We start from the raw sequence: 22525 nt of genomic DNA, 5'->3' as shown, positions 1-22525 counted from the left end.
ATCAGGGGGTACTTAGTGACCCCCTCCCCCTGTGGGAGGGGTGGATGTTTCTGCTGCCCCTCCTGCACATTTTAAACAGCCCTCCCCGCCGCTGTCGCTGCTGCTGCCACCACCTCCTGATGAGAAGCTGAATCCATTCCTGGAGTTTTTCTGAGTTTTGGGGGCTTTTTAGTGTGTGTATTTGTGTCTGCAAAGCTGCCTCCTAAGCTTGCTCAAGCTGCTCCAGATCAACCAGGGTGAAGGGAGCTGGGTATTGATTCTTCGCCAGAGGGCCGAGGTGAGGAGATCCCTCCCAGGTAGGCTCATTCACCAAGCCACACACACGGCTGCCAGAAGTGAAACCAGGATTTCCAATGAGGAACAGCCACTGTTCAGTGGGGCCTTTAAATCATGTGGGAGGCTGGCAGCTGCTCTGAGCACTCTCCTGGGGGATTTAAATTGCCCAGGACGGAGGGGGTGGCCTTCATCCTCTTAGCTTTTGCCTCCATGGCCCCTCAGGAGGAAGGGGGAGGGAGGGCTGCTTAAAACATGTGGGGGGCAGCAGGAGCCACTGCTGGCCTCCCATGTGATCAGCTGATTGGTGGGCTATTTAAATGGTGCTGGAGTGGGGTGGCTGCTCAAGTGTGGCCAGGGCAGCAACAGAGGGAAGGCCATGGGTTTGGGGGCTGTCAGGAAGGCACTGGGAGATATGGGGAAGACTGAGACGGGGGGGGGGGGGGGGAACCTGTCTGGAAGTCAGGGGCAGCAAACCCCCCCCCCCCCGATGCTCCATAGTTACAGGCCTGCTTTCCTCCCAACTACTTGTGTTCTCACCTGACAAGTCAAGAATTTCCATCCTGGTTTTGGTAAGAAGAAGATGTGTCTTCTGCTGCCCCATTTTCTAGCACAAGGTGAAACCTTTTCCATTCACAGATAATTCATCCCTGAGCATCCGTATTGGAGGGGGGGAATGGAGGAAGTGATGCAAGGCAAACTTGAGTGTAAGCATAATTTTTATATCATGTTGGCTGCAGTGTCTGGCTTGCTGGAGGCGGTATGCAACATTTCTCCAACATGCCTTTGGGATAACTTTTACTGAATAGAACAGTTGCTGGATTGGAGGGATTTCTGGGCCAATCTTCTGGTCTGAAACCCCTTTCATGACTGATGGGCTGCTACAGAAATGACTTGAAATTCAGTGAAGCTTCTTTCCTTCTGGAAGTCACCAGAGTCTTAATTTGGTTCTTGCAACATCTCTAAATCACTAATGGTCTTGGGTTTTCCTGCAGAAGGATGGTAATATCCATGGCTAGTAATATAGCAAGCCATGCTTGAAGCATGCTATAAATAAAGCCATCTGCAGGGAACGTACCTTTAGAGTTAAGACCAAGCTTAAATGTGTCATGATAGGACAAGGGCTTGTGTGTGTCTAAGAGGGCACTGTCCTAGTTCTGACCCTCTTGCCTACTGGTTTTCAGATTGCTGCCCTTAACTGGATTTATAGCCTGCCACATTTAACAGTGGATTGGGGTACCAATAATGGCTCCATGTGTATATGTAGAGTGCAGAGGCCCTCAGCTCCCACTCTTCTTTCTGAATGTCCCCAAATCCTGCCCTTCCCAGTTCCACTGCCTTAATCTCCAGGGATTTCTCTATCTAGAGTTGGCAACCCGATTATTGACCAACTCATGTTTCCTTTCTGGAAATTGGGCAAATGGTTATCTCCTTGCAGGAAACTCATCTTAACTCTGCTAGCAATCTGAGCATTTTGTGGCTCTCCTGCCTGGGAAAGAGCTTTGTTCCCAGAGCTTTGGGAACTTCTGGATGAGTTTCAAAGCAAAGCATCTCCTGGGCATGACAAAAAAGTGGGTTGATTGGGTCACTGGAGAAGTATGCAATAGAATCCATGGTTGGTAATAAGCAGAAATAAATGCCAGTCCTAAAGCTGTCTTTAGCCTTAACCATAGCAGCCATTAATGGGCCTCTGCTAACTGCTGAATACAGAAGAGGAAGCCCAGCTCACTCCTGCTGTATGTTCCCTAACTACACCTGTTCAGGGGAGCTGGCAAGAGCTGTGGGAGCTTTGGAGTCCTGATTTAGCTTGAACAGAGGCTTCAGCCTGCATCCGAAGTATATGGACAATAATCTGTTCTAACAACTGAAGCACTGTTCTCTGTGCTTCTCATAGTGATGGGAACAGGAACCCAGGCATTACTTGCCTCTAGCGTCTTCTTGTGCCTGTTTGTCTTTTCTGTTGCTTAGAACAAACATCCGTGCTAGGTTGTCCTTTTTCATAATGAATAATAACATTGTCATTGACTGTTCATGGTCTGTAGAGGCAAAAAAGTATATAGAAAGATGGAATGCATTATTTAATAATAATAATAATAATAATAATAAAATTTTATTTATACCCCGCCCTCCCCGCCAAGGCAGGCTCAGGGTGGCTTACAGGTATGGCAAAGCCATTGAACAATAAAACAGTTATACAATTCAATAAAATTACAATTTACCATTACATTTTTCATAATCTAAAACAATCTAAAAACAGTCTAAAATAATCTCTACAGGCTGTTATCTCAGTTATTAGTATTAGTGATGGCGTGATGTTTATTTCAAGCTCCATCCTGAAAGGCTAGCCGGAAGAGGGCGGTTTTACACGCCCTACGGAATTGGCCAAGGTCCCGTAGGGCCCGCACCTCTTCCGGCAGCTGGTTCCACCATTGGGGTGCTTTTATAGAGAAGGCCTTTTAAAAAGAGACCATTTTAAAAAGCAGATGATCAAATCTTTCTTGAAGCATAGGGTTGTCAGGTCTGTGTTGGGAAATACCTAGAGACTTTGGGGGTGGATCCAGGAGAGGTCAGGGTTTGTGGAGGGGAGGGGGCTCAGGATGGTACAATACTAAAGAATCCGCCCTTCAAAGCGGCCATTTTCTCCAGGGGAGCTGATCTCCGCTGACTGGAGATCTGCTGTAAAAATGGGAGCTCTCCAGGCCCTACCTGGAGGCTGGCAACCCTACTTGAAGGGCATGAACTACATGACACATTGCCCTGTGTATTGTCCTCCTGCCCCAGTATCTACCACAAATCTTGTCAACTAGAAATGTACTGGGAGTTCTGTATTCAGAAAGACAGAAATGAATGCTTGGATCAGGACTATGCCATGCAAACAGAGAAACCTGAAAATGGTTTCAGGTAGCCACTATTGCCCCATGGGGAAACTCTTATGTAGTTAATATGTACTCATGCAGCCTATATATACATGTTTCCCCAGTGGAAAAAATAAGTGCTCCATGGGGCTATTTTAACATACAAAAAGAAGTGTGTAGCCTAAATGCTTACACATGTGTAGCTGTATGAGGGGGTTTGTGGGTTTGGATTGAATGTGAGCAAAGCGGAAAAACACCACAGATTCTATGAGCATAAAAACACCTCTGCTGGATCAGACCAGTGGTTCACCTTGTCCAACATCTTGTCTTATATCATGGCCAGCCAGTTACCTTGGAGGGCCAAGAAACAGGACATAGGGCCAAGGCCTTCTCCTGGTATGGCCTCTTGGCACTGGTATTCATAGGTTTACTGCCTTTGAATGGGAAGGTTGTTTTTAGACTAGCAAACACTAAGCACCCTGTCCTTCATAAATCCATATATCTAGCTGTCACTGTGTCCACTGGCAATGAATTCCAGAGTTTAGTTGCTTGTTGAGTAAATAATTCCTTTTGTCCGCCATCTTCACTGGGTCTCCCTGAGTTCTAGTACTATGGGAATTGGGGAAAAGTTAGATAATGGCTCATAATAGAGCCTTCTGAATGCAAACACACAAAGAGACAGGAAGTACAGTACAAGAACAGAACATTTAGTAGTAAAGCAACTTCAACTAGTTTCAGGCTTGCATGTCAGTTCAGGTCATGACACCGATAGAATTTCTCAGTTTTTTAAAAAAATCATGCCTTGTTGAAGGTAATTACAGAGCCACTGCAAAGAGCAAACTTGATTTTAAATCTGTGGGGTACTCAAAAGGTAGGGTTGCCAAGTCCAATTCAAGAAATAACTGGGGACTTTGGGTGTGAATCCAGGAGCAAGGGTGTGACAAGCATAATTGAACTGCAAAGGGAGTTCTGGCTATCACATTTAGAGGGACTGCACACCCTTTAAAGGTAAAAAAGTGCCCAGTGGCACAGAGTGGTAAAGCTGCAGTACTGCAGTTGGAGCCCTCTACTCATTACCTGAGTTCAATCCCAGTGGAAGCTGGTTCAGCTAACCGGCGCCAGGTTGACTCAGCCTTCCATTCTTCTGAGGTTGGTAAAATGAGTACCCAGCTTGCTGGGGGGAAAGTGTAGATGACTGGGGAAGTCAATGGCAAACCACCCTGTAAAAAGTCTGCTGTGAAAACGTCATGAAAGCAATGTCACCCCAGAGTTGAAAACAACTGGTGCTTGAACAGGGGATTACCTTTACCTTTTTACACCTTTTAAATGACTTCCCTCCATTGGAAATAATGGATAGGGGCACCTTCTTTTGGGGCTCATAGAATTGGACCATCTGGTCCAATCTTTTTTGAAACTTGGAGGGTGTTTTGAGGAGAGTCATCGGCTGCTATGTTGCAAATTTGGTTCCTCTACCTCAAAAAACAGTCTCCCCCAGAGCCTCGCAGATCAATTCTCTGTTATACCCTATGGCAGTGGTCCCCAACCTTTTTTGCACCGGGGATTGGCACCAGGGTCAGCCCGCCCATTGCAGCCCCAGAGCTGGCAGAGTAAGGACACCAAATTTGGCCCCGCCCCCATGGTGCCATGCAGCCTCGCCCCCCTGCCCCCCTCGTGCCATGCAATCTTGCCGCCCTGCCCCTCCCTCGCGGCGCTTCCTGCATCCTCTGTTTTTACAATTTTAAGGCAGGGAAAGGGGCAGTGAAGCGCTGTCTTCCCCAGCTCTTTAAAGGCTGACCCCCCCTCATGCCAATCAGCTGATTGGCTGAGGAAACTGCCACAGCAGCAGTGGGGAACTTGCTGAAGAAGTGGTGCTGCCCTAGTCTCCTCTTTACTTCCTTCCTGGAGGAGGCAAGGGCAGCACCGCTTCTTCAGTGGGTCGCCCGCTGCTGCTGCAGAAGTTCCCCCAGCCGATCAGCAGCAGTGGCAGGGCTGGTCTTTAAATAGCTGGGGAAGGCGATGCTTCACCGCCTATTCCCCGGCCCCTAAAATTGTAAAAATGGAAGAAGATATTGAATTTATATCCCACCCTCCACTCCGAAGAGTGTCAGAGTGGCTCACAATCTCCTTTACCTTCTTCCCCCACAACAGATATCCTGTGAGGTGGGTGGGGCTGGAGAGGGCTCTCACAGCAGCTGCCCTTTCAAGGACAACCTCTGACAGAGCTATGGCTGACCCAAGGCCATTGCAGCAGGTGCAAGTGGAGAAGTGGGGAATCAAACCCGGTTCTCCCAGCTAAGAGTCCGAGCACTTAACCACTACACCAAACTGGCTCCCCTCCTGGAGGATGCAGGAGGTGCCGTGACGGGGGAGTGGGGCCGCCCGGTGCCATGGGGGGTGGCCAGGCTTCACAGCGTGGTTGCAAACAGGCCATGGACCGGTACTGGTCCACGGCCCGGGGGTTGGGGACCCCTGCCCTATGGGATTCGGTCTCCATAGGGAATAACGCAGTGCCCAGCAGTCATTTCCCTCTCCCCCTTGCTTTCTGATGACCCTGAAGTGAGAGAGAATGAGAGAGCCAGTTTGGAGGCCCTCCCCCTGATTCAGGGTCATCAGAAAGCGGGGGGGAAATGTCTGCTGGGCACTCCATTATTCCCTATGGAGACAGATTCTCATAGGGTTTAATGGAGAATTGATCCACGGGTATCTGGGGGGAGGGCTGTTTTATATAGAGGCACCAAATTTGTAGCATAGCATCCAATGCCTCTCCCCCAAATACTCTCCAGGTTTCAAAAGGATTGGACCAGGGAGTCCAATTCTATGAGCCCCCGTAGAAGGTGCCTCTATCCTTCATTATTTCCAATGGAGGGAAGGCATATAAAAGGTGTGGGGTCCCTTTAAATGTGATGGCCAGAACTCCCTTTGGAGTTCAGTTATGCTTGTTGCAACCTTGCTCCTGGCTCCACCCCAAAGTCTCCTGGCTCCACCCCCAATAGGACTTAACAACTCTAGACATCCCCCCCCCCAAAAAAAACCCCTCACCCTTAATCAATTTTCACCAAATGAACAAGTGTCTAAAGCTGAGCCACCCTTTGAACTTGAGGCCTAGGCCAAATGGCCCTTTTCTCCCCCCCCCCCCCCCCAATCATTGGCTCTGCCTTAATAGACCACAAACACTTGTGGCGATACCATTTGTCACTTCCTACCTCAGCCCCAGTTTGAAGAATTGACTGCAGTTGATAATGGAGAGCTGTAACAGTGACTCTTGTGATAGCGTTCTAGCAAACTGCACCCACCTATACCCAAGCACCCTATGGCCGCATGCCATCTAAACATGCTCATGTACACTAGTACTTAATTTTGGGAAAGGAGATGTTCTGCTGTGCCTGGTAATGCCAACATGTGATCTAGCAATTATTTCTCCTAGTGGATGGGGGAGTCACTGTAGGATTGCTTACTAGTGAGGGGAATGCACTCTTGCTCTTCTCAGAGCGTTAGCGTTAATTCTTACGCAATTCGTTCCGTAGTCGTGTTTGACAGTTTGAATCCTACCCTATCGATGAGAAAATGCATATAAAGTATTTGGAATGTCTGAAATGTGCTATATAAATGGGATCGCAAATGCACTTTCCCAACCGTGCCGGTCCAGTGCACGTGTATATCTGCGACAGCATCAGCCAGTCGCGGCTTCTGGTTCGGTGGGCTGCAACTGCCACCCTTTCCCCCTAGGGGGCGGGCTAAATAGGGCGGAGCGGTGGCGGCGCTGCTGGGCCGGTGGCTGGCGGGCGGCATGGGGCTGTGAGCCGGCCGGGCAGCGCCCAGGCCCGTGCCCGCCATGCCAGGCAAAGCCCAGCACTTCCAAGGTCCCCAGGTCAGCTGCTGCGCCAAGTACCTGCTGTTCGCCTCCAATGTGCTCTTCTGGGTGGGTGAGCAAGTGAAGGCGACGCGGCCCGCCTGGGTGCCGGGGTGGGGGTGGGAGGGAGTATTTGCTGTTCTCTGGCGGGGGTGAAGATTGCAGAAAAAGGAGGGAGGAGCACTTGGACCGGCCGGATCCTTTCCGCAAGCTGCTGGGCCCGGCTCAGGGTCGCGTCGCGGAAGACAGCCGGGGCTGTGCCCTTTCAATCTCAGGCCCTTGCGCCAGGGCAGAGCTGGGGAGAAGGGAAGGGAAAACAATTCTAAGGCAAGAAGGCTTTCAGGTTGCTCTGGTGGCTGGCCCTGCAGAGGACGGCGCGGCACCTGCGAGGACTTGGCATTAGGGAGAGGCTTCCTGCAAGCCGAGGGTCCCCGTTCTTGCAGTCTTCGGGTCTCTGGGGCCGGCGCTGGGGAGGATGCGAAAGTTCCCCATTCCCTGGTTCGGTGCAGGAATTTGCCCGGTCTGTGCTGCATCACAAAATGCGGGCTGTTCCCCTGGTGGAATCCTACGGCTTGGCTGCACCCGGACCGTCGGCAGACCGGGCGTCCCGATGCCGCTGCTTTCGAGGGACGTGCATGGAAGTTTGGGGGGTTTTTTTTAAATGTTAACGGCTTACTTTGGTGTCTACTGTCAGTGATGGTTGATGTAAACTACTTTTCTAGACCACCCACCTAAGAAGCATCTTTGTGCATGTGTGTGCGCGCGTGTGCGTGGGGTTGGTTCTCTTGATTGTTTCTTGCAAAAAAGAACTGTGATTGTTGACCCTCATTCACTTTTACATTTGCCTTATTCTCTGTTCATGTGTATTAAGGGAGAGCTGAATCCCCAAACCTGCTCTCCATGGCCGCTGATACTAGGGGGTGAGCTCAGGACAGTGAAATCAAACACTCTGTAGAATAATGCACACAGCACAATCATGCATATGTGCCAACATTATATGCTCGGAGAGAACTCAGAACCCAAACAAACGCTTTGTGAACAAGCACAAAGGTGCTCAGAAATACTGACCTGCTGCTCCTCTCCCTTTGTTTGTCCTGGCAAAGGAAGTTGGGCTTTGAAAAAATGCATTCCTTTTCCTATTTGGATGTTTCTTGTGCTTTTGGTATCCTAACAGTGGACTGAGCCTCCCAGAGTCTGTTTGTGGGTTTTGCCAATGACCATCACATAAATTTTCAAGGTTTTATGGTAGACATTGAACCTGCTTTAGCCTTTGATATAGCCCTGTCTCTCTTGTGCTCACCCCAGCATTGGGCTGGCAAATACTTGGAGGGGGGGGGGGGAGATACTAGTTGGTGCTGTGGGGCTGTGTTAATTAGCAGTGCTGCAGATATCTTGTTATGCGTCTTTGTTTTGTTTTAATGGGGTAGTTGCCCCCAATTCAGATCCTTTTCTAGGGTGCTTGAGCAACTTGATTTTTTTTTCTTGAACAATAAGAATGCATGCTTCCAGACTCAGAGGCATTTTCAAACATGACAGGATTCTGACACAGAAAGCACTTTTTCATACTATGCGGCTCCTGCACAGTTTTTGTACATTATCACTGTGGACCATAGCTTCCAGTTCCAGTTATTTGTACACTGCATATACATGTAGTTGGCAGTGTTATGGTTAGTGGGCTAGGGTTGGAAGATCTGGATTCAAATCTGCAATTGGCCATGGAGTTAATGGGGTCATTTATTTATTTTTTATTGAATTTCTATCCCGGCCTCTCCCATACATGGGGCTCAGGGCAGGTTACGCAAGAGATAAATAAAATAGATAAAAACAATGACAACATAATTGCAATTAAAACTGAGATGACACAAGTGACAAGATGGCAAACAGTCTGGTAAATACTTCCAGATGGTATTACATTCTCTTTAAGTCTACTTTGTATCACAGGGGTTATCATAAGGACAAAGTGGGAGGGAGAACTGTGTATGCTTCCCTGAGTTCCTTGAGGGAAAGTGTATGGCTAGTTACTGAGTTGTATGTGTATCTGTAAGTGGGCTGCGTTACATGTTGAGTCATCCACAATAGTGCTTTCTGTATGGAAATTTTATTTATGTACTTCAGTTATACCTCACTTTTCTCCCCCATGGGGATCCAAATGGGCTTACATTGCCATCATCTCCTCTGTTTTATCCTCACAACAATCTGTGAGGTAGGTTGGGCTAAGAATCTGTGACTGGTCCAGGGTCACCCAGCAAGTCTCCATAGCAGAGTAAGGATCTGAACCCAGATCCTAGTCCAATACTTTAATCTCTGTACCACAGCGGCTGATAGAGTTGAAGTGGAACTGGGGATCTCAAGGTGGTCCAGAGCTGCCAAGATTGTTTTAGAATTTAGATGTTACTGATCACATCTGGAAGTCAGAATAATAATACTACATTATCATGTATGTCTTTTGTCACCAGGGAGACTGGGTTCAGTGATGCTGCTTATCATCTTGTGTGTCTTGATGGGCTTAGTTCCTCTATTAATGTACAGTGAATGTTGATGTCTGTGAAAGACATCTCCATTGCTGTGCAGTTCACAGTAAAAATTGAGCAACTTAACCACAATAAACCAATGTCATAAAAGAACCATGATGCTCACCATAGCACGTATAAAAGATTGCATAAAGCAAGAGTTGAAACCAGCAGTTCTTCATGTTAAAATGTCCACAAAGTCTTCATAAAAGCTTTCTGAAATAAAAATCTCTGACCTCTTTCTGAAAATGATAGTAGGCGAACTTCCTGGGACTGGGACTTCCACATCTGAAATACTATCCTGAGAGAGCTCTGGATCCTGCAGCCAGCCTACAGTGTCTCAAGTGGTGTGACACTCACAACAGAGCCTGCTTAGATGATCTCAGTACATGCTGGGAGGAGGTGTTTCTTCTGATAAGAACATCTGGAACAGCCCAGAGTTTGTGCTAACTGTGGGACTTGACTGAGCATGCTAAAGACTAGGGTGAGGCATCTCTGTTTTGATTAAACAGAGGAACTGGCAGCACAATCCAGAAATGGATCATATAGGGATAGAAGTGTTTTGAATTGTTCTCTTTGAATTCCTTGGGTGCCTTTTAAAAATTGTAAGATGTTTATTAAAGATTGAAGTAAAATACAATCCTTAGTATACATTATATTACATATACGTTACTTAGTAAAGCATGAATAAAGACAATTACAAAATGATCATTAAGTTTGTATTGAATCAAGGATTGTCACTACAGGGTATCTGTTAATTTTGAGCCTTTCATGCAAATAATTAAAAAGAAAAAAGGGAAAGTAAAGGGAGTTCAAGCCAGTTTTAAAGTTCCATCAACCACCTAATGGTAAATATATAAGGTATATGAACCAATTAAAGGTGCTTTCTGTAAACTTCTTTCTTGGGCCCTACCTAAAGTATTGCTCATTTCTTGGGTGGATCAGATTGAAGTTTCCCCTGTTGTTTTGATGCTGACCTATGGCATTTTTTCTTCCAAGTTTCTTCACATTCTCATTTTCCATTTGTTGACTTTCTGTGGCTTCTCTGTGCTTTCTCAAATCACATCAAAGGTTGTTTGAGAAAAACACAGAGAAATAATGAGAAAAACACACAAAGACAACAAATGGAAAATGAGGACAGAGGAAGCTAAGAGAAAAACTGCTGTGAGCTGGCTCCCAAATGGTGGGTAAAGCTCCATGTGAAAAGACCCTGGAATTATGGACATGTGAATATCTCTTATACTGGGTTGTGCCATCAGGCCCAGTAGTATAACTGGCATGGGACCCGCAAAGTTTGAGACAGAGATCTTTCCAAGTCCCGGTACCTTAGATTTTTTTTAATGCAGATGAAAATTGTGAGCTCTCTTGCAGCTATGTTTCCATTTTGCTTATCTTCAATACATTTTGAATTTCAATACTTTGGGCATTCCATTTTGCCCTATGTTGCATAATCATTTTATTTATTCAGAATATATCTATGCCAGCTCTTCACAGTCCTTCTCAAGGTGGCTTATAATTAAAAGCTACATAATAAAACACAAGCTATTAAAAAATACAAGCCACTGAAAATCTGCAGCGTAAAACCTATCCATAAAACAGAACAGATTATTAAGCTTCTAATTAAAAGCCTGAGTAAAAAGATGTGTTTTAGCCTAATGGCTAAATGCAAATGGAGTAGGCACCAAGCAAGCCTCAAGAGGGAGGGCATTCCAAAGCTCCTGGGTTTTGGTGAAGAACTTCATCCCCTTGACACCAAGATAGGTGACTTGGCAAAGGTGAGAAGTGTATAGATGAGCACTTCAAGGATGTGTCGAAAGCATTTTTCTGTCAGGCTGACAGTTCATCTGATGTCATAGAGAATGAGCCTCTAAGTACAGGAGGGTATCATCCAGAGGAGACACAGTTCTTTAGAAGGGACCCATTTTCAATTATGAACCAATATGCCAAGGATACCAGTCCAAGGAGTGTGAGGCTTTTAGTAGTAAGAGATTTGATTGTAGCATGTAGGGAGATGGGTTTTGATCCTGTTGTGTCTGCCTGCCTGATACAAAGGTTGTGGTCATCGTGCACTATATAGGTAAGCTGGTAGATAGTACAGTGGTTATGGACATATAAATGTGGACATGTGACATGTGAAACAGTGTTGGAAAATATCATTTTCCAACTGCCTGTCAAGACATTTGCAGAAATGTTGTCTGTTGCACTATGGAGGGCTGGTTGGGATTGCAGATGAGACAACAGTGTCAGGAGGAGTGTTTGCAGGGCTTTTTGTGTGTGCGTGTGGCAGGAACTCCTTTGCATATTAGGCCACACACCTCTGATGTAGCCAATTCTTCTGGAACTTACTGTAGGCCATGTACTTAGAGCCCTGTACACTCTTGGAGGATTGGCTACATCAGCAGTATTTGACCTAATATGCAAGGAGTTCCTGCTATAAAAAAACCCCTGAACATTTGAGATATGATAAGGTGCAGAAGAACATTTTGAGAAAAGGCAAGCAAGTACAGAAGAGTCAAGTTACACTTCAGCCACAATGGAACCACACTTCTGGTGTTTCAAAAGGCAGCAGATGAGTTTTAACTGGCTTCTGGGAGATGGCCGCTCATGGCAAGGAAGCATCTGGTTCAAGATGTCAATTTACCCTTAAGGGAGGACAGTATAAATGTTCCAGGTTATCTAAATGGGGATATGGTAGACAATCTCTTCACAGAAGGAAATTATAACTGCTTAAGGAAACTGAAGGGTCATAGAAGAAAAATCACACATGAAGGGTTTCTCTGTATGTAGGCCATGTACTACTGCTAGAAGCTTCCAAGCTAAGATAGGAAAGCTGGAGGATTTAGTGCTAAATGAAAACATAGTGGGTGTTTCAGAAACCTTTTGGGATACAGCTCTCCTTGAATTATATGTGCTATAGAGAAGGCACAGAAGGATGCTTTGGTATAGTGTTGCTGTATATGTCAGAAAAGGCATACAAAAGATGCCTGATGCAGCAGAACAGTGGGCCATCCAGTCAAGTGTCCTGTTTCTCACAGTGACCAAAAAGCTTCCTTAGAAGGTTGATAGCAGGGGCTGAGATGTCAAAGCATTCGCATTGCTGCTGACCCCCAGCAACTGGCATTCAGAAGTATGCTGCTACCAGACATGGAGGTCCCATTCAGCTGTCATGGAGAATAGGTATTGCTGGGCTTTTCCTCCATAAATGTGTGCAATTCCCTTTTAATCTCAGCTAGTGCTTGCCCATAGACACCATGGCAGCATGCTCCACAGGTTCATTATACATAGTGTGACAAGGTACTCCCTTTTGTCTCCCCTGAATCTATTGCTCATCAATTTTTTTGGATGCCCACAATAATATTTTGGGAGGCAGAAGGGAAAATGTTGTATGTTATTTTCTCCAGACTGTCACCCTCCCCTCAGCCTGGTCATCTTTTTTGTGAACTCAAAAGCTCTGAAGTCTTTATTTTTTTCTTGCAGTGAAGCTGTTCATTAGATTATTTTTTTGTTTTATTTTTCCTGCATATTTCCAGTGGTACTGTATTGTTTGTGAGGTATGGCAATCAGAACTATACATTGTATTTCAAATGCAGCTGCATCAGGAATTTATACAAGGACATTTCAATGCTGGCTGCTTTATTTTCAGTCACTTTCTTAATAATCCCTAGCATAGAATTCAACTTGTTACCCTGCTATGTATTAAACTGGAATTTTCACTGTATTCACTGTGTCCCTCGGCAATCACCACCATTTCAAACCCCATCAAAGTTAGTTTGTTTGTTGTATTGCATTTATGAATCACCTAATCCCCACAATTGTGGGTCTATAGGCAATGCACAATATTGTAAAAACCATAAAATCAATATCAAAATACGAAGTACATTAAGTTAAAATCAAGTGGTTAAATTTGCAGTTCCCTCCCATTTTCTGGTCTGTGAGAGCCTCATGGATATGGGGGAGAGGAATTGAATCAATCAAGGGGATGGAGAGCAAGGGACGGTGCCAGCCATGATATAAACTATCACTGCCCTCTATCAAATGTCTGGTGGAATATCTCTGCCTTACAGGTCCTGCAGAACTGTATAAGATCCGACAAGGCGCTGATGTTTGTTTGGCAGACAGTTCCACCAGGTTGGGGCCAGGACTGAAAAGCCCTGGCCGAGGACAGCCAGATGTTTTCTGAGGAGTGTAACACTCTCTTGGGGGTGTATTGGAGGAGGCATTCCCACAGATACATTGGTCCCAGACCACTCAAGGCCTTGAAGATCAAGACCAAAACCTTGCGCTTGACTCAGTGCTCTACTGGAAGCCAGTGCAGCTAGTGCAGCACCAGTCAAATATGTGCAGTCCATGGCTTTCCCATCAGGACTCATGTTGCCACATTCTGGATCAGTCTCAAGGACAGGCCAGTGTAAAGTGAGTTACAGTAGTCTAGCCTGGAGGTGGATAAAAAAATAATAATCAACTATGTTGAATGCTGCTGTAGGATTTAATAGCAGTGGCAGTGCCAACCTGCCTTGATCCAGTTGCCTATGGAGATTGTCTGTCAAGGTGACCAACACCATGGAACAGACCCAGTACCAATGTCTCATCCATATGTAGCGTTAATAATTCCACCCTCCCTCCCCAACATACACACCATTTTGCACTTATTTACACAGAACTTTCAAAAGGGAACTTTGTAAGATGTTTGTAAGATATTTTTGGGAAGCCCAATGAGGTTAATGTCTGGTTACACTTATCCGAAAGTTTGTTAACACACTCAAAGGACTTCAAAAGGATGATGAGACATTTATTTGCAGAATTCATGCTGATTCTTCCTCAGCAAACCATGTTTCTCTCTGTGCTTCATTTATCTTTATTTATGTTTCCCACTGATTTACCAGGAACAGATGCTGGAACTGGGCTAAATGGTCTGTTTTTTTTTTTAAATGAGAGCTTTTTGAAAAAAATTGCCATTACATTGGCTGCTTTCTAACTCTTTAGTAAGATTATGGATTTTAGTGATGTTGCATATTTTTATTAGAAGGCTGGCAATTTCACATTTAAGTTCTTTACAGGTGTATTTGATAACTGTTCAAATATTGTCACTGGTCTTCTTATTACTGATCACAGTCAAATATTTGATAATGGAACCTCATTTGTCATACTGTTGACTATTCACCCAGTGTGGAAGGATTTTTCAGAGATCCTTGAAGTCCACCTGGGTTTTCTTCATCCTGAAGAATTTGGTCTCATTTGCAAAGCTGTCCACTTCAGTGCTGACCCTAAGTCTAGATAATTTATGAACAAATAAAATACCACTGGTCCCGATTCTGAATCTCAAGGGAGCCCTATGTTTATGTCCCTACATTTTGAGAGAGGTCTGTTTCTCCCTGCCCTCTGCTTCCTACTTGACCAAAGATATAGGTAATCAGATTGATTAATGTCAAAATCCAGAAACAAAAGTTTTGTAATAGTGCCTTTCATTAAGACCAACCAAAATACCACAACATAGTGTGCAAGCTTTTGAATTTTCCAGAACATCCAGGCTGATGAAGAGTTCTGGAGAATCCAGAACAAAGCTTTCACACACACTGTGTTATGTTGATTGGTCTTAATAAAAGGTACTAAATTGTTTCTGTTATTTGACCAGTTATCAGTCTTTGAGGGCAATCATCCTTTTAATACATGACTACTGCAGCAAAAGCATTCAACCTCTCCTGAAAGTTCCTACCTGAAGCCTGCCCAGCTGTGCCTATGTGTCTAGGGGTGATAGTGGCTTTGCATTGCAACAAGTGGCTTTGCATTGCAATAGCATGGCCAAAACCTGCAAGAAGAACTGGGGATGGCATTGACATACTTCTAGGAAGGGCACTGTGGTTTGGATTTTGCCCACATATAGCATCCCCTAGCTATGAGTCTCATACTAGGAGGTACAGTTTAGTTGTCTGTCTGGGAAAGTGGGTACCCAGAAATTGTACAGCTCTGATTAAAATGTCACTGTTGTTCATAATCAAACTAATGCTGGAAAAATATGTGACCTGTTATTTGACCATATTTGATTAACATTAGACAGGCTAGCTGGCCAGATCTTTTTTGACCAGTGTGATGCCCAACCCTAGTGTGAAATGATGCACAATGGGGAAGTGAATCCTGATTTCACTTATGTGTTGAGGAAGTCTAGAATAGTTGTGACTGATCAGGAAAGAGATCTTGGGAGGATTATGGGCTATAGCTCAATGAAAACTTCAGCTCAGTGTGTGGCACTGGTGAGTAAGGCAAATTCCAGGCCAAAGATGGTTAGGAAAGGGTTTGAGAATAAAATATAATAAGACCTTTATCTATGACAGAGCCACATTTTGAATACAGTGCATAGTTTTGGCTGCCCCACCTCAAAAAAGGTACAATGGGAAAGGTACAGAAAAGAGCATCCAGAATTATTAAGAGGTGAATCATCTTCTTTATGAATAAAGGCTACAGCACTGAGGCTTTGGAGAGTTAGAAAAAAATGTGACTAAATGATAGAGATTCATAAAATTAGAAGCAGGAGACCCACAAAGATTATCAGGGGAGCATCTCATTTAACCCTCCCCCACTCTTTCCATTTCCTGGCATCCCCCATAGCCTCACCTTTTTCCTGCTTCCTTCCTTCCTCCCACCCAGCCACCAGCCAACCTACCACTATCTGTCTTCCCATCTTCAGCTTTCCCCACTTTCTTCCTCCTTGCATCCTCTACATGGGAAAACTATGGCCTCTTTGAGCAGTAGCAGCTGCTGAGGCAAGTTGCACAGTGGGGAACCACAAGGACTTGAAGGGGCACCTTAATTTTCCCTGCATCTTCCTCACCACTGTTTTCCTATATGCTGTCTTCCTCCTCCTGGCAACCTCCATATCCTCACCTTTCTCTGCTTCCTTTTCTCAGTCTTGCCCATCAATCAAGCTACCTTTTATCTCATGATTTATTTACGTATTTTATACTTTTCCTTTCTCCACAGTGGGGACCCAAAGCAGCTCACAGAATTCCCCTCTCCTCTATTTTATCCTCACAACAACCCTGTGAAGTAGGTTATGTTGAGAACATGTGACTGTTCCATATCCTATGAGGACCACATCCTATGAGGAATGTTGAGAACATGTGACTGTTCCATATCCTATGAGGACCACATCCTATGAGGAAAAGTTGAAGGATCTGGGTATATTTAGCCTGGAGAGGCAGTGATGAGAGATGTTATGATCACCATCTTCAAGTACTTGAAGGGCTGTCATAGAGGATGGTGCAGAGTTGTTTTCTGTTGTCCCAGAAGGGTGGACCAGAACCATCAGGTTGAAATTAAATCAAAAGAGTTTTTGGCTAAATATTAGGCAGAATTTCCTGACAGTTACAGTGGTTCCTCAGTGGAACAGACTTCCTTGGGAGGTGGTGGGCTCTCCTTCTTTGGAGGCTTTTAAACAGAGGCTAGATGGCCATCTGACAGCAATGCTGATTCTGTGAACTTAGGCAGATCATGGGAAGGGGAGCAAGAAAGGTTCCATCAGTGTTCAGTCCGCATGGCCTTTTCTTACATGCCCAGGAAAATGTTGATCGCCACTTTGAGTTCGGGCCACAATTTTTCTCCAGGTCAGTTTGGCTAGGGATCCTGGAGGTTTTTTTGCCATCTTCTGAGCATGGAGCAGAGGTCACTGGGAGTGTGGAGGGAGGTACCTGTGAGTTTCCTATATCTAGTCCAACCTTCATGACCCTGGAGGTTGCCTTCCAACTTTATGATTCTGTGACTGGCCCAAAGTCACCCAGTGAGTTTCCATGGCAGAATTTGGATTCCAACCTGGGTCTCACAGATTGTGTTCTCAAACTCTAACCACGATACCACACTGGCTTTTGTGGGGTGGCAGCTGTTGAACAGTAGCAAGCAGACAAGCCTGGGTGAGCTATGCAGGTGGCTGATAGTAAATCACCTTGTGTTTGCTGCCTGGTTGGACCTGGAAAGGGTCCTGCTCCACCTTCTGTGTCCACAGATTTGGCCATGTTGAGAATTAGATATACTGATGAGTGGGAACCTGTGAGACAGTGGGGAGGGGGGGGAACCAATCTCCCTTCACTGGCCCACCTAGCCAGCCATTTGCTGGGCAGCCTACTCACTGGCAACACCACTGCTCTACTCTCGCAGTTTACTCATCCACTCACCAGCTCCCATTGAGGGAGCTGCATTGGTGACTCCTTCCTTGCCCGTCTGTCTGCATTGCTGCCCCTTTATGGCTTTGGCAGCAGCAGTATTGGCTGTTCCTTCTTCTGCCAGCCCTCTGTGGCATACACAGCAATGGCATGGGTGGGGTGGGAGCTCCTGTTCATTAGCCTGCCTGCCCTCTCCCCACCCCCAGCCGCTTGGTGTAAGAGGGGCAGCAGTGGTTCTTGCTTTCCCACTCATCCGGTCATCTATGCCAGGCTGGCTGAATCAAGGACAGTGATGCTGGCTCCTGATTCTTCCTGTAATGTACTGAGTGACGAGACATGTTGAAGGCAACATGCTTTATCAGCGAGTACATCACAAGGCAAGGCAAGGCAATGAGGGCCGGGTCCCGATTATATACATACCCCGGAACAACCCTCAGTCTGGCCAGGTCCAATCCTGGCCAGTTAAACTTCCCGCCACAGATCTTGATTGGCGGAGCGCATTTGCAGAGCTACATCCGGGGACCAGTGGACTTCCACTTGTCACCTCCGTAGCATCCACTGTGTTGTAATTTCGGGACTGAAATGCAAGACACAACACTTCCCATCTGTAGTACTGCCATGTGGGGAGCAAGAAGCTCCTTCTCCTTCTCCCTGCATGTCAACCTCCAGAGGAAAGGCTCTCTCAAGGCACACGGACTCCTCCTCCCTTCTGATGGTAAGTTTATGTGATCTGTGCTTGTGAAGACATGTTCCTCATTTTGGAGGGGATTTCAACCCCTCCATTAAAAAAAAAAAAAAAAAAGCTTTTCAGATTTTTCTTCCACCCTGGGGAAAACCCTAGGGATTTGGTTTTTTTATGGCTGTAAAATAAATGTTATTGAAATAAAATACATTTTATTGAAACATAAAATAAACAACAAAATACAAAACATTGTTTACATCCAAATAATATATAAAAAATTGTCTGCATCAAATAAAAATAGCACAAAAGTGCTAACAAAAAACTTAAAAGCAAACGAAGCACCATATGCAGCAAAGCATCCTAAATGCAACACTTATAAAACAAGTATCATATCTAGGGACAATCGAAAGTCATCTCTAGAAGAAAGAAATTCTAAGAAAGGAAACCATATCAAAAATAATTTTGATTCATGACTATCGGTGTCTTTCTGTAATAGTGAATCAGTTATTTTATCTAACATGCAGAGGTCACATATTTTTAGAATCCAGTCAGTAAACAAAATAGGTTTAGTATTCTTCCTTTTCTTAACTATTACTAGTGTTGGGCTGCTGCACATAAAATTTCTATCAATATTTTATTATGTGTAGTTAGGAAATGATCTTTCCATAAGTTCAAAACTAATAACTTTGGATCTAAAGGTATTGATTGGTGTGTAATAACATTTATGTTTCAAGCAAGCACTTGCCAAAATTTCTGAACATATTTGCAAGTCCACCATGTATGACAATAGGTTCCAACTTCCCTGCATTGTTGCCAACATAAAGGGGATACCATTTTATAAATTAGGTGCAACTTGTGTGTCGTCAAGTACCACCTGGTTAAAAGCTTGAAAAGTTAGTTTTATATTGTTATATTTTTAGATTGAAACAAAAAAGGACTCAAAATATTATTCCAATCTGGTAATGTAAGAAAGTCTGTAAAGTCCTTGTCCCAACTAGAGACACATGTGGGTGGTGTCGAATGTATCGATTGCAATAAAATTGTATAAATCATAGAAATATAGCCCTTATAGAAGAGAGGAGACTGTTTTAGTAATTGAGCAAGGCTGTAAATGGTCTTGTTATTTTTTTAAAAAAAAAATAGGTTGTGTTAAAAGGTGTCTTAAGTTGTAAATAAGCAAACCATGGTCATGGTTCATCCAAAATGCTATTGATTTTGATCTTATCCAGAAATTTTCCATTTTTAGTGATGTCCAGAATTCTTATTAGGTTGTGTCTACATAAAGCCTTATATGATTCTTGATGTCTTGCGGGTTCAAATCAGCTTTGACCCATAAACACCATAATAGAAGAAATTGATGGAGCTATTTTACTGTGATTTCTATCCCAAACTTTTAACAAATTTAATAAAAATGGATTATCAGATATTGTTGATGGTCTCTCTGATTTCTTGTTCCAAGATTACATCTTGGAGTGAACTACCTAATGTGAAAGTCTGTTCCAAAATATATAAGTGTGGGTGAGGCCAGGCTTGCCTCTAACACAGGGGCGGGGAACCTTTTTTCTGCCAATGGACATTTGGATATTTATAACCTCATTCATGAGCCATACAAAACTATCAACTTAAAAAACAGTGCTCTGCCGAGGGAGAACAATTCAGGCCGGCAAAATTAATGCAAATAATCGTTTTTCTATTTGAAGTCATGTGGGGAGATCCTAATATGCACACACACACACCCCAGCTACCACCCTAGGCAAATGCCTAGGTCCACGACTTTTTTTTGTAGAAGAAGCCCAGCAGGAACTCATTAGCATATTAGGCCACACCATCTGGGATAATCAAGTGCAAACTGAACTGGTGGTAGCTGGCTCCCACCCCGCACCCCTGCCATCCGTCTCCCCTTCCCTTCATGTGGAAACTGCAGCTGCTCCCAGCAGATCTTTAAAGGCACCCACTTACCCCAGCAGCCATCCTTCACAATGCCCACCACTCAGGATCCACAGAGAGAATGGGAGGGAGGGAGAAAGAGGGAAGAAAGGGAAAGAAAGAGAAATAAAGAAATGGGGGAAGAAAGGGAAATGAAATGGCGGGAAGAAAGGGTAATAAAGAAATGGGGGAAGAGGGAAATAAATGGAAATAAAGAAATGGAAGGAAAGGGAAAGAAAGGAGAGAAGAAATGGAAAGAAAGGGAAATAGAGAAAGGGGGGAAGGGAAATAAATGGGAGAAAGAAATTGAAAGAAAGTGAAATAAGAAAGGGGGGAAGAAAGGGTAATTAAAAGAAGCAAAGAAATGGGGGAAAGGAATAGAAAGAAAGGGAAATAAAGAAATGAGGGGAAAACTTGCCTGAACTGTGACAGTCAAGAGGCAGAGCATTGTGGTATAATAATAAACTGGGATATGCCAGACCGCCTTCCCTGTTGGATCTGAAGAGTGTTGTATGAGAGATTCTAGCTCTCTTGGAATTCCATACAAAGTGGTTAAATGTTGATTGCCAGGCTCTTGTAGTGGATTTAGGAATATAGATATGAGGATGGTTTAAAAAAAAACAATAGATACTTAGGAAGGATAAAAACTTTTATAATATCTAATTTCTCCAGCTAATAAAAGTGAAATTTGGAGCAGTCATTAAATTGCTCTTTCACAACTTTTTGAAGCTTGCCAAAATTTACTTTAAGATAATCTAATTGCAGTGGGATTTCTATTCCTAGATCAGTGGTATCAAACTCATTTGTTGAAAGGGCCAGATCTGGCATAAATGGGAATTTGTGGGGACTAGGCCATGTGTGTCATAATATGTAATGCCAGGTAGCAAAGATATAAACTTTATAAAGGACACAGACAAACACAATTAGATATATTATTTTTTAAAACTTGCAATATTTTGTTTAAAATGGGAAGGTGGCAAATAGTTGGATTTGGCAATGCAATTTTTAAAATTAAATGTCAAGAAAAAGCACAAGGATCACAGCAGAGACAAGCTGGCTCAAAGCATGAACCCTTTATTTGCAGGGTCACAACTTCAGGAAACAATAGCTTCAGCTGGCCATAGAAATGCTGAAAAGTGAAACTGAGCTCCACTCCATTGAAATCCACTCTGTATTTTCTTTGCAGCTTTGCTTCCTGTTGCAGCCAGCAAAGACAAGGCAGAAAGAGCAGGGAACTTTGGCAGGCTCAGAGCTTCAAAGAGTGATGACGGGAGGGGGAGGGGGAGAAAAAAGAGCTGGGGGCCTGATTAAAACCCTGGGCCCATGGGCCAGACATTTGACACCCCTGGCCTAGATGTTTTCAGCAACCCATTTGAACTCATACAAACCTTTAATTTTTAGTTTTAGATGGTGGGGGGTATAAATAGGATATACCTCCGTTTTTGTGGGGTTAATTTTAAGGCTGGAAACAATGCTAAATGTATCTAATTCTTCCATAACTGTTTTAAGTGAGTTGACAGGGTCAAGCCAAGTACAGCACTGTATCATCAACAAATGTATTGATCTTGAAGTCGTGGTTGCCTGCATTAATACACTGGATTTGAAAATTTCCTCTAATTGCGGTGTCAAGAAGTTTCAAGGGATAGAGCAAAAAGAAGTGACAAGGGACACCCTTGTTTGATGCCCCTTTTTTTTAGGGGTGGGGGACCCCAGGTTTGAAGAAAAATCTCCTTTCTCCATCCCCAACTCTGATTTGTAGATTTAAGTATCCACAGATGGGGCTCTGTTGAGAATAGGGCTGCCAAGCCCCTGATCCAGGTGGGGAATCTCCTGCTCGGGAGGTTCTCAACCCACCGGCCCGCACTGGGCCAGTGGGGGGAACCTCCCCCTGTGTTGCTGGCACGATGACGTCTCTCGGAAGTGACATCATCAAAATGGCACCCATGCGGGGCTGATCTAGGCATTTCCTGGGAAATTTTATGGTTTTCCCGGATGCTCTAGCCATTTGGGAGGTAAAAAATCTATGGTACAATAGGTACCATAGAGTTTTAACCTCCAAAATAACTTGCAGGATTTGCTGACACATGGTGATGACTGCTAATTTAGACAGTTGTAATGGGGTTAGACAAATTCATGAAGGATAGGTCAGTAGTAGTCAGGGCTGGCGCTAGGGTTTTTGGCACCCTAGGGTCCTGGGCCCCACCCCCACACCTGCACCTGTGAGGGTGAGTGCAGCGGCAGCAGGGCTGCCTTCCTGGATCTGTGCTTCTGCTGGAAGC

At 44.6% G+C, this 22525-nt stretch overlaps 1 protein-coding gene across 5 annotated transcripts in view; it reads left to right on the top strand.

Annotated features, from left to right (window-relative positions):
* The first annotated feature begins 6875 nt into the window (after window positions 1-6875).
* The window catches only part of TSPAN17 (tetraspanin 17), a 34296-nt gene continuing 18646 nt past the window's right edge, over window positions 6876-22525 (top strand). For 4 of the 5 annotated variants that reach the window (XM_060240204.1, XM_060240202.1, XM_060240200.1 and 1 more), the window contains exon 1: window positions 6876-7047. In XM_060240204.1, the coding sequence (XP_060096187.1) occupies window positions 6961-7047 (87 nt within the window). In that variant the 5' untranslated portion in view covers window positions 6876-6960. The remainder of the gene's footprint in view (window positions 7048-22525) is intronic. The other variant, XM_060240201.1, reaches the window with a different exon arrangement.

This window comes from Heteronotia binoei, chromosome 5, assembly GCF_032191835.1.
Source record: "Heteronotia binoei isolate CCM8104 ecotype False Entrance Well chromosome 5, APGP_CSIRO_Hbin_v1, whole genome shotgun sequence".
NCBI lineage: Eukaryota > Metazoa > Chordata > Lepidosauria > Squamata > Gekkonidae > Heteronotia > Heteronotia binoei.
The sequence above is the reverse complement of the archived record's forward strand: the minus strand, read 5'-3'. Positions and strand labels throughout refer to the sequence as shown.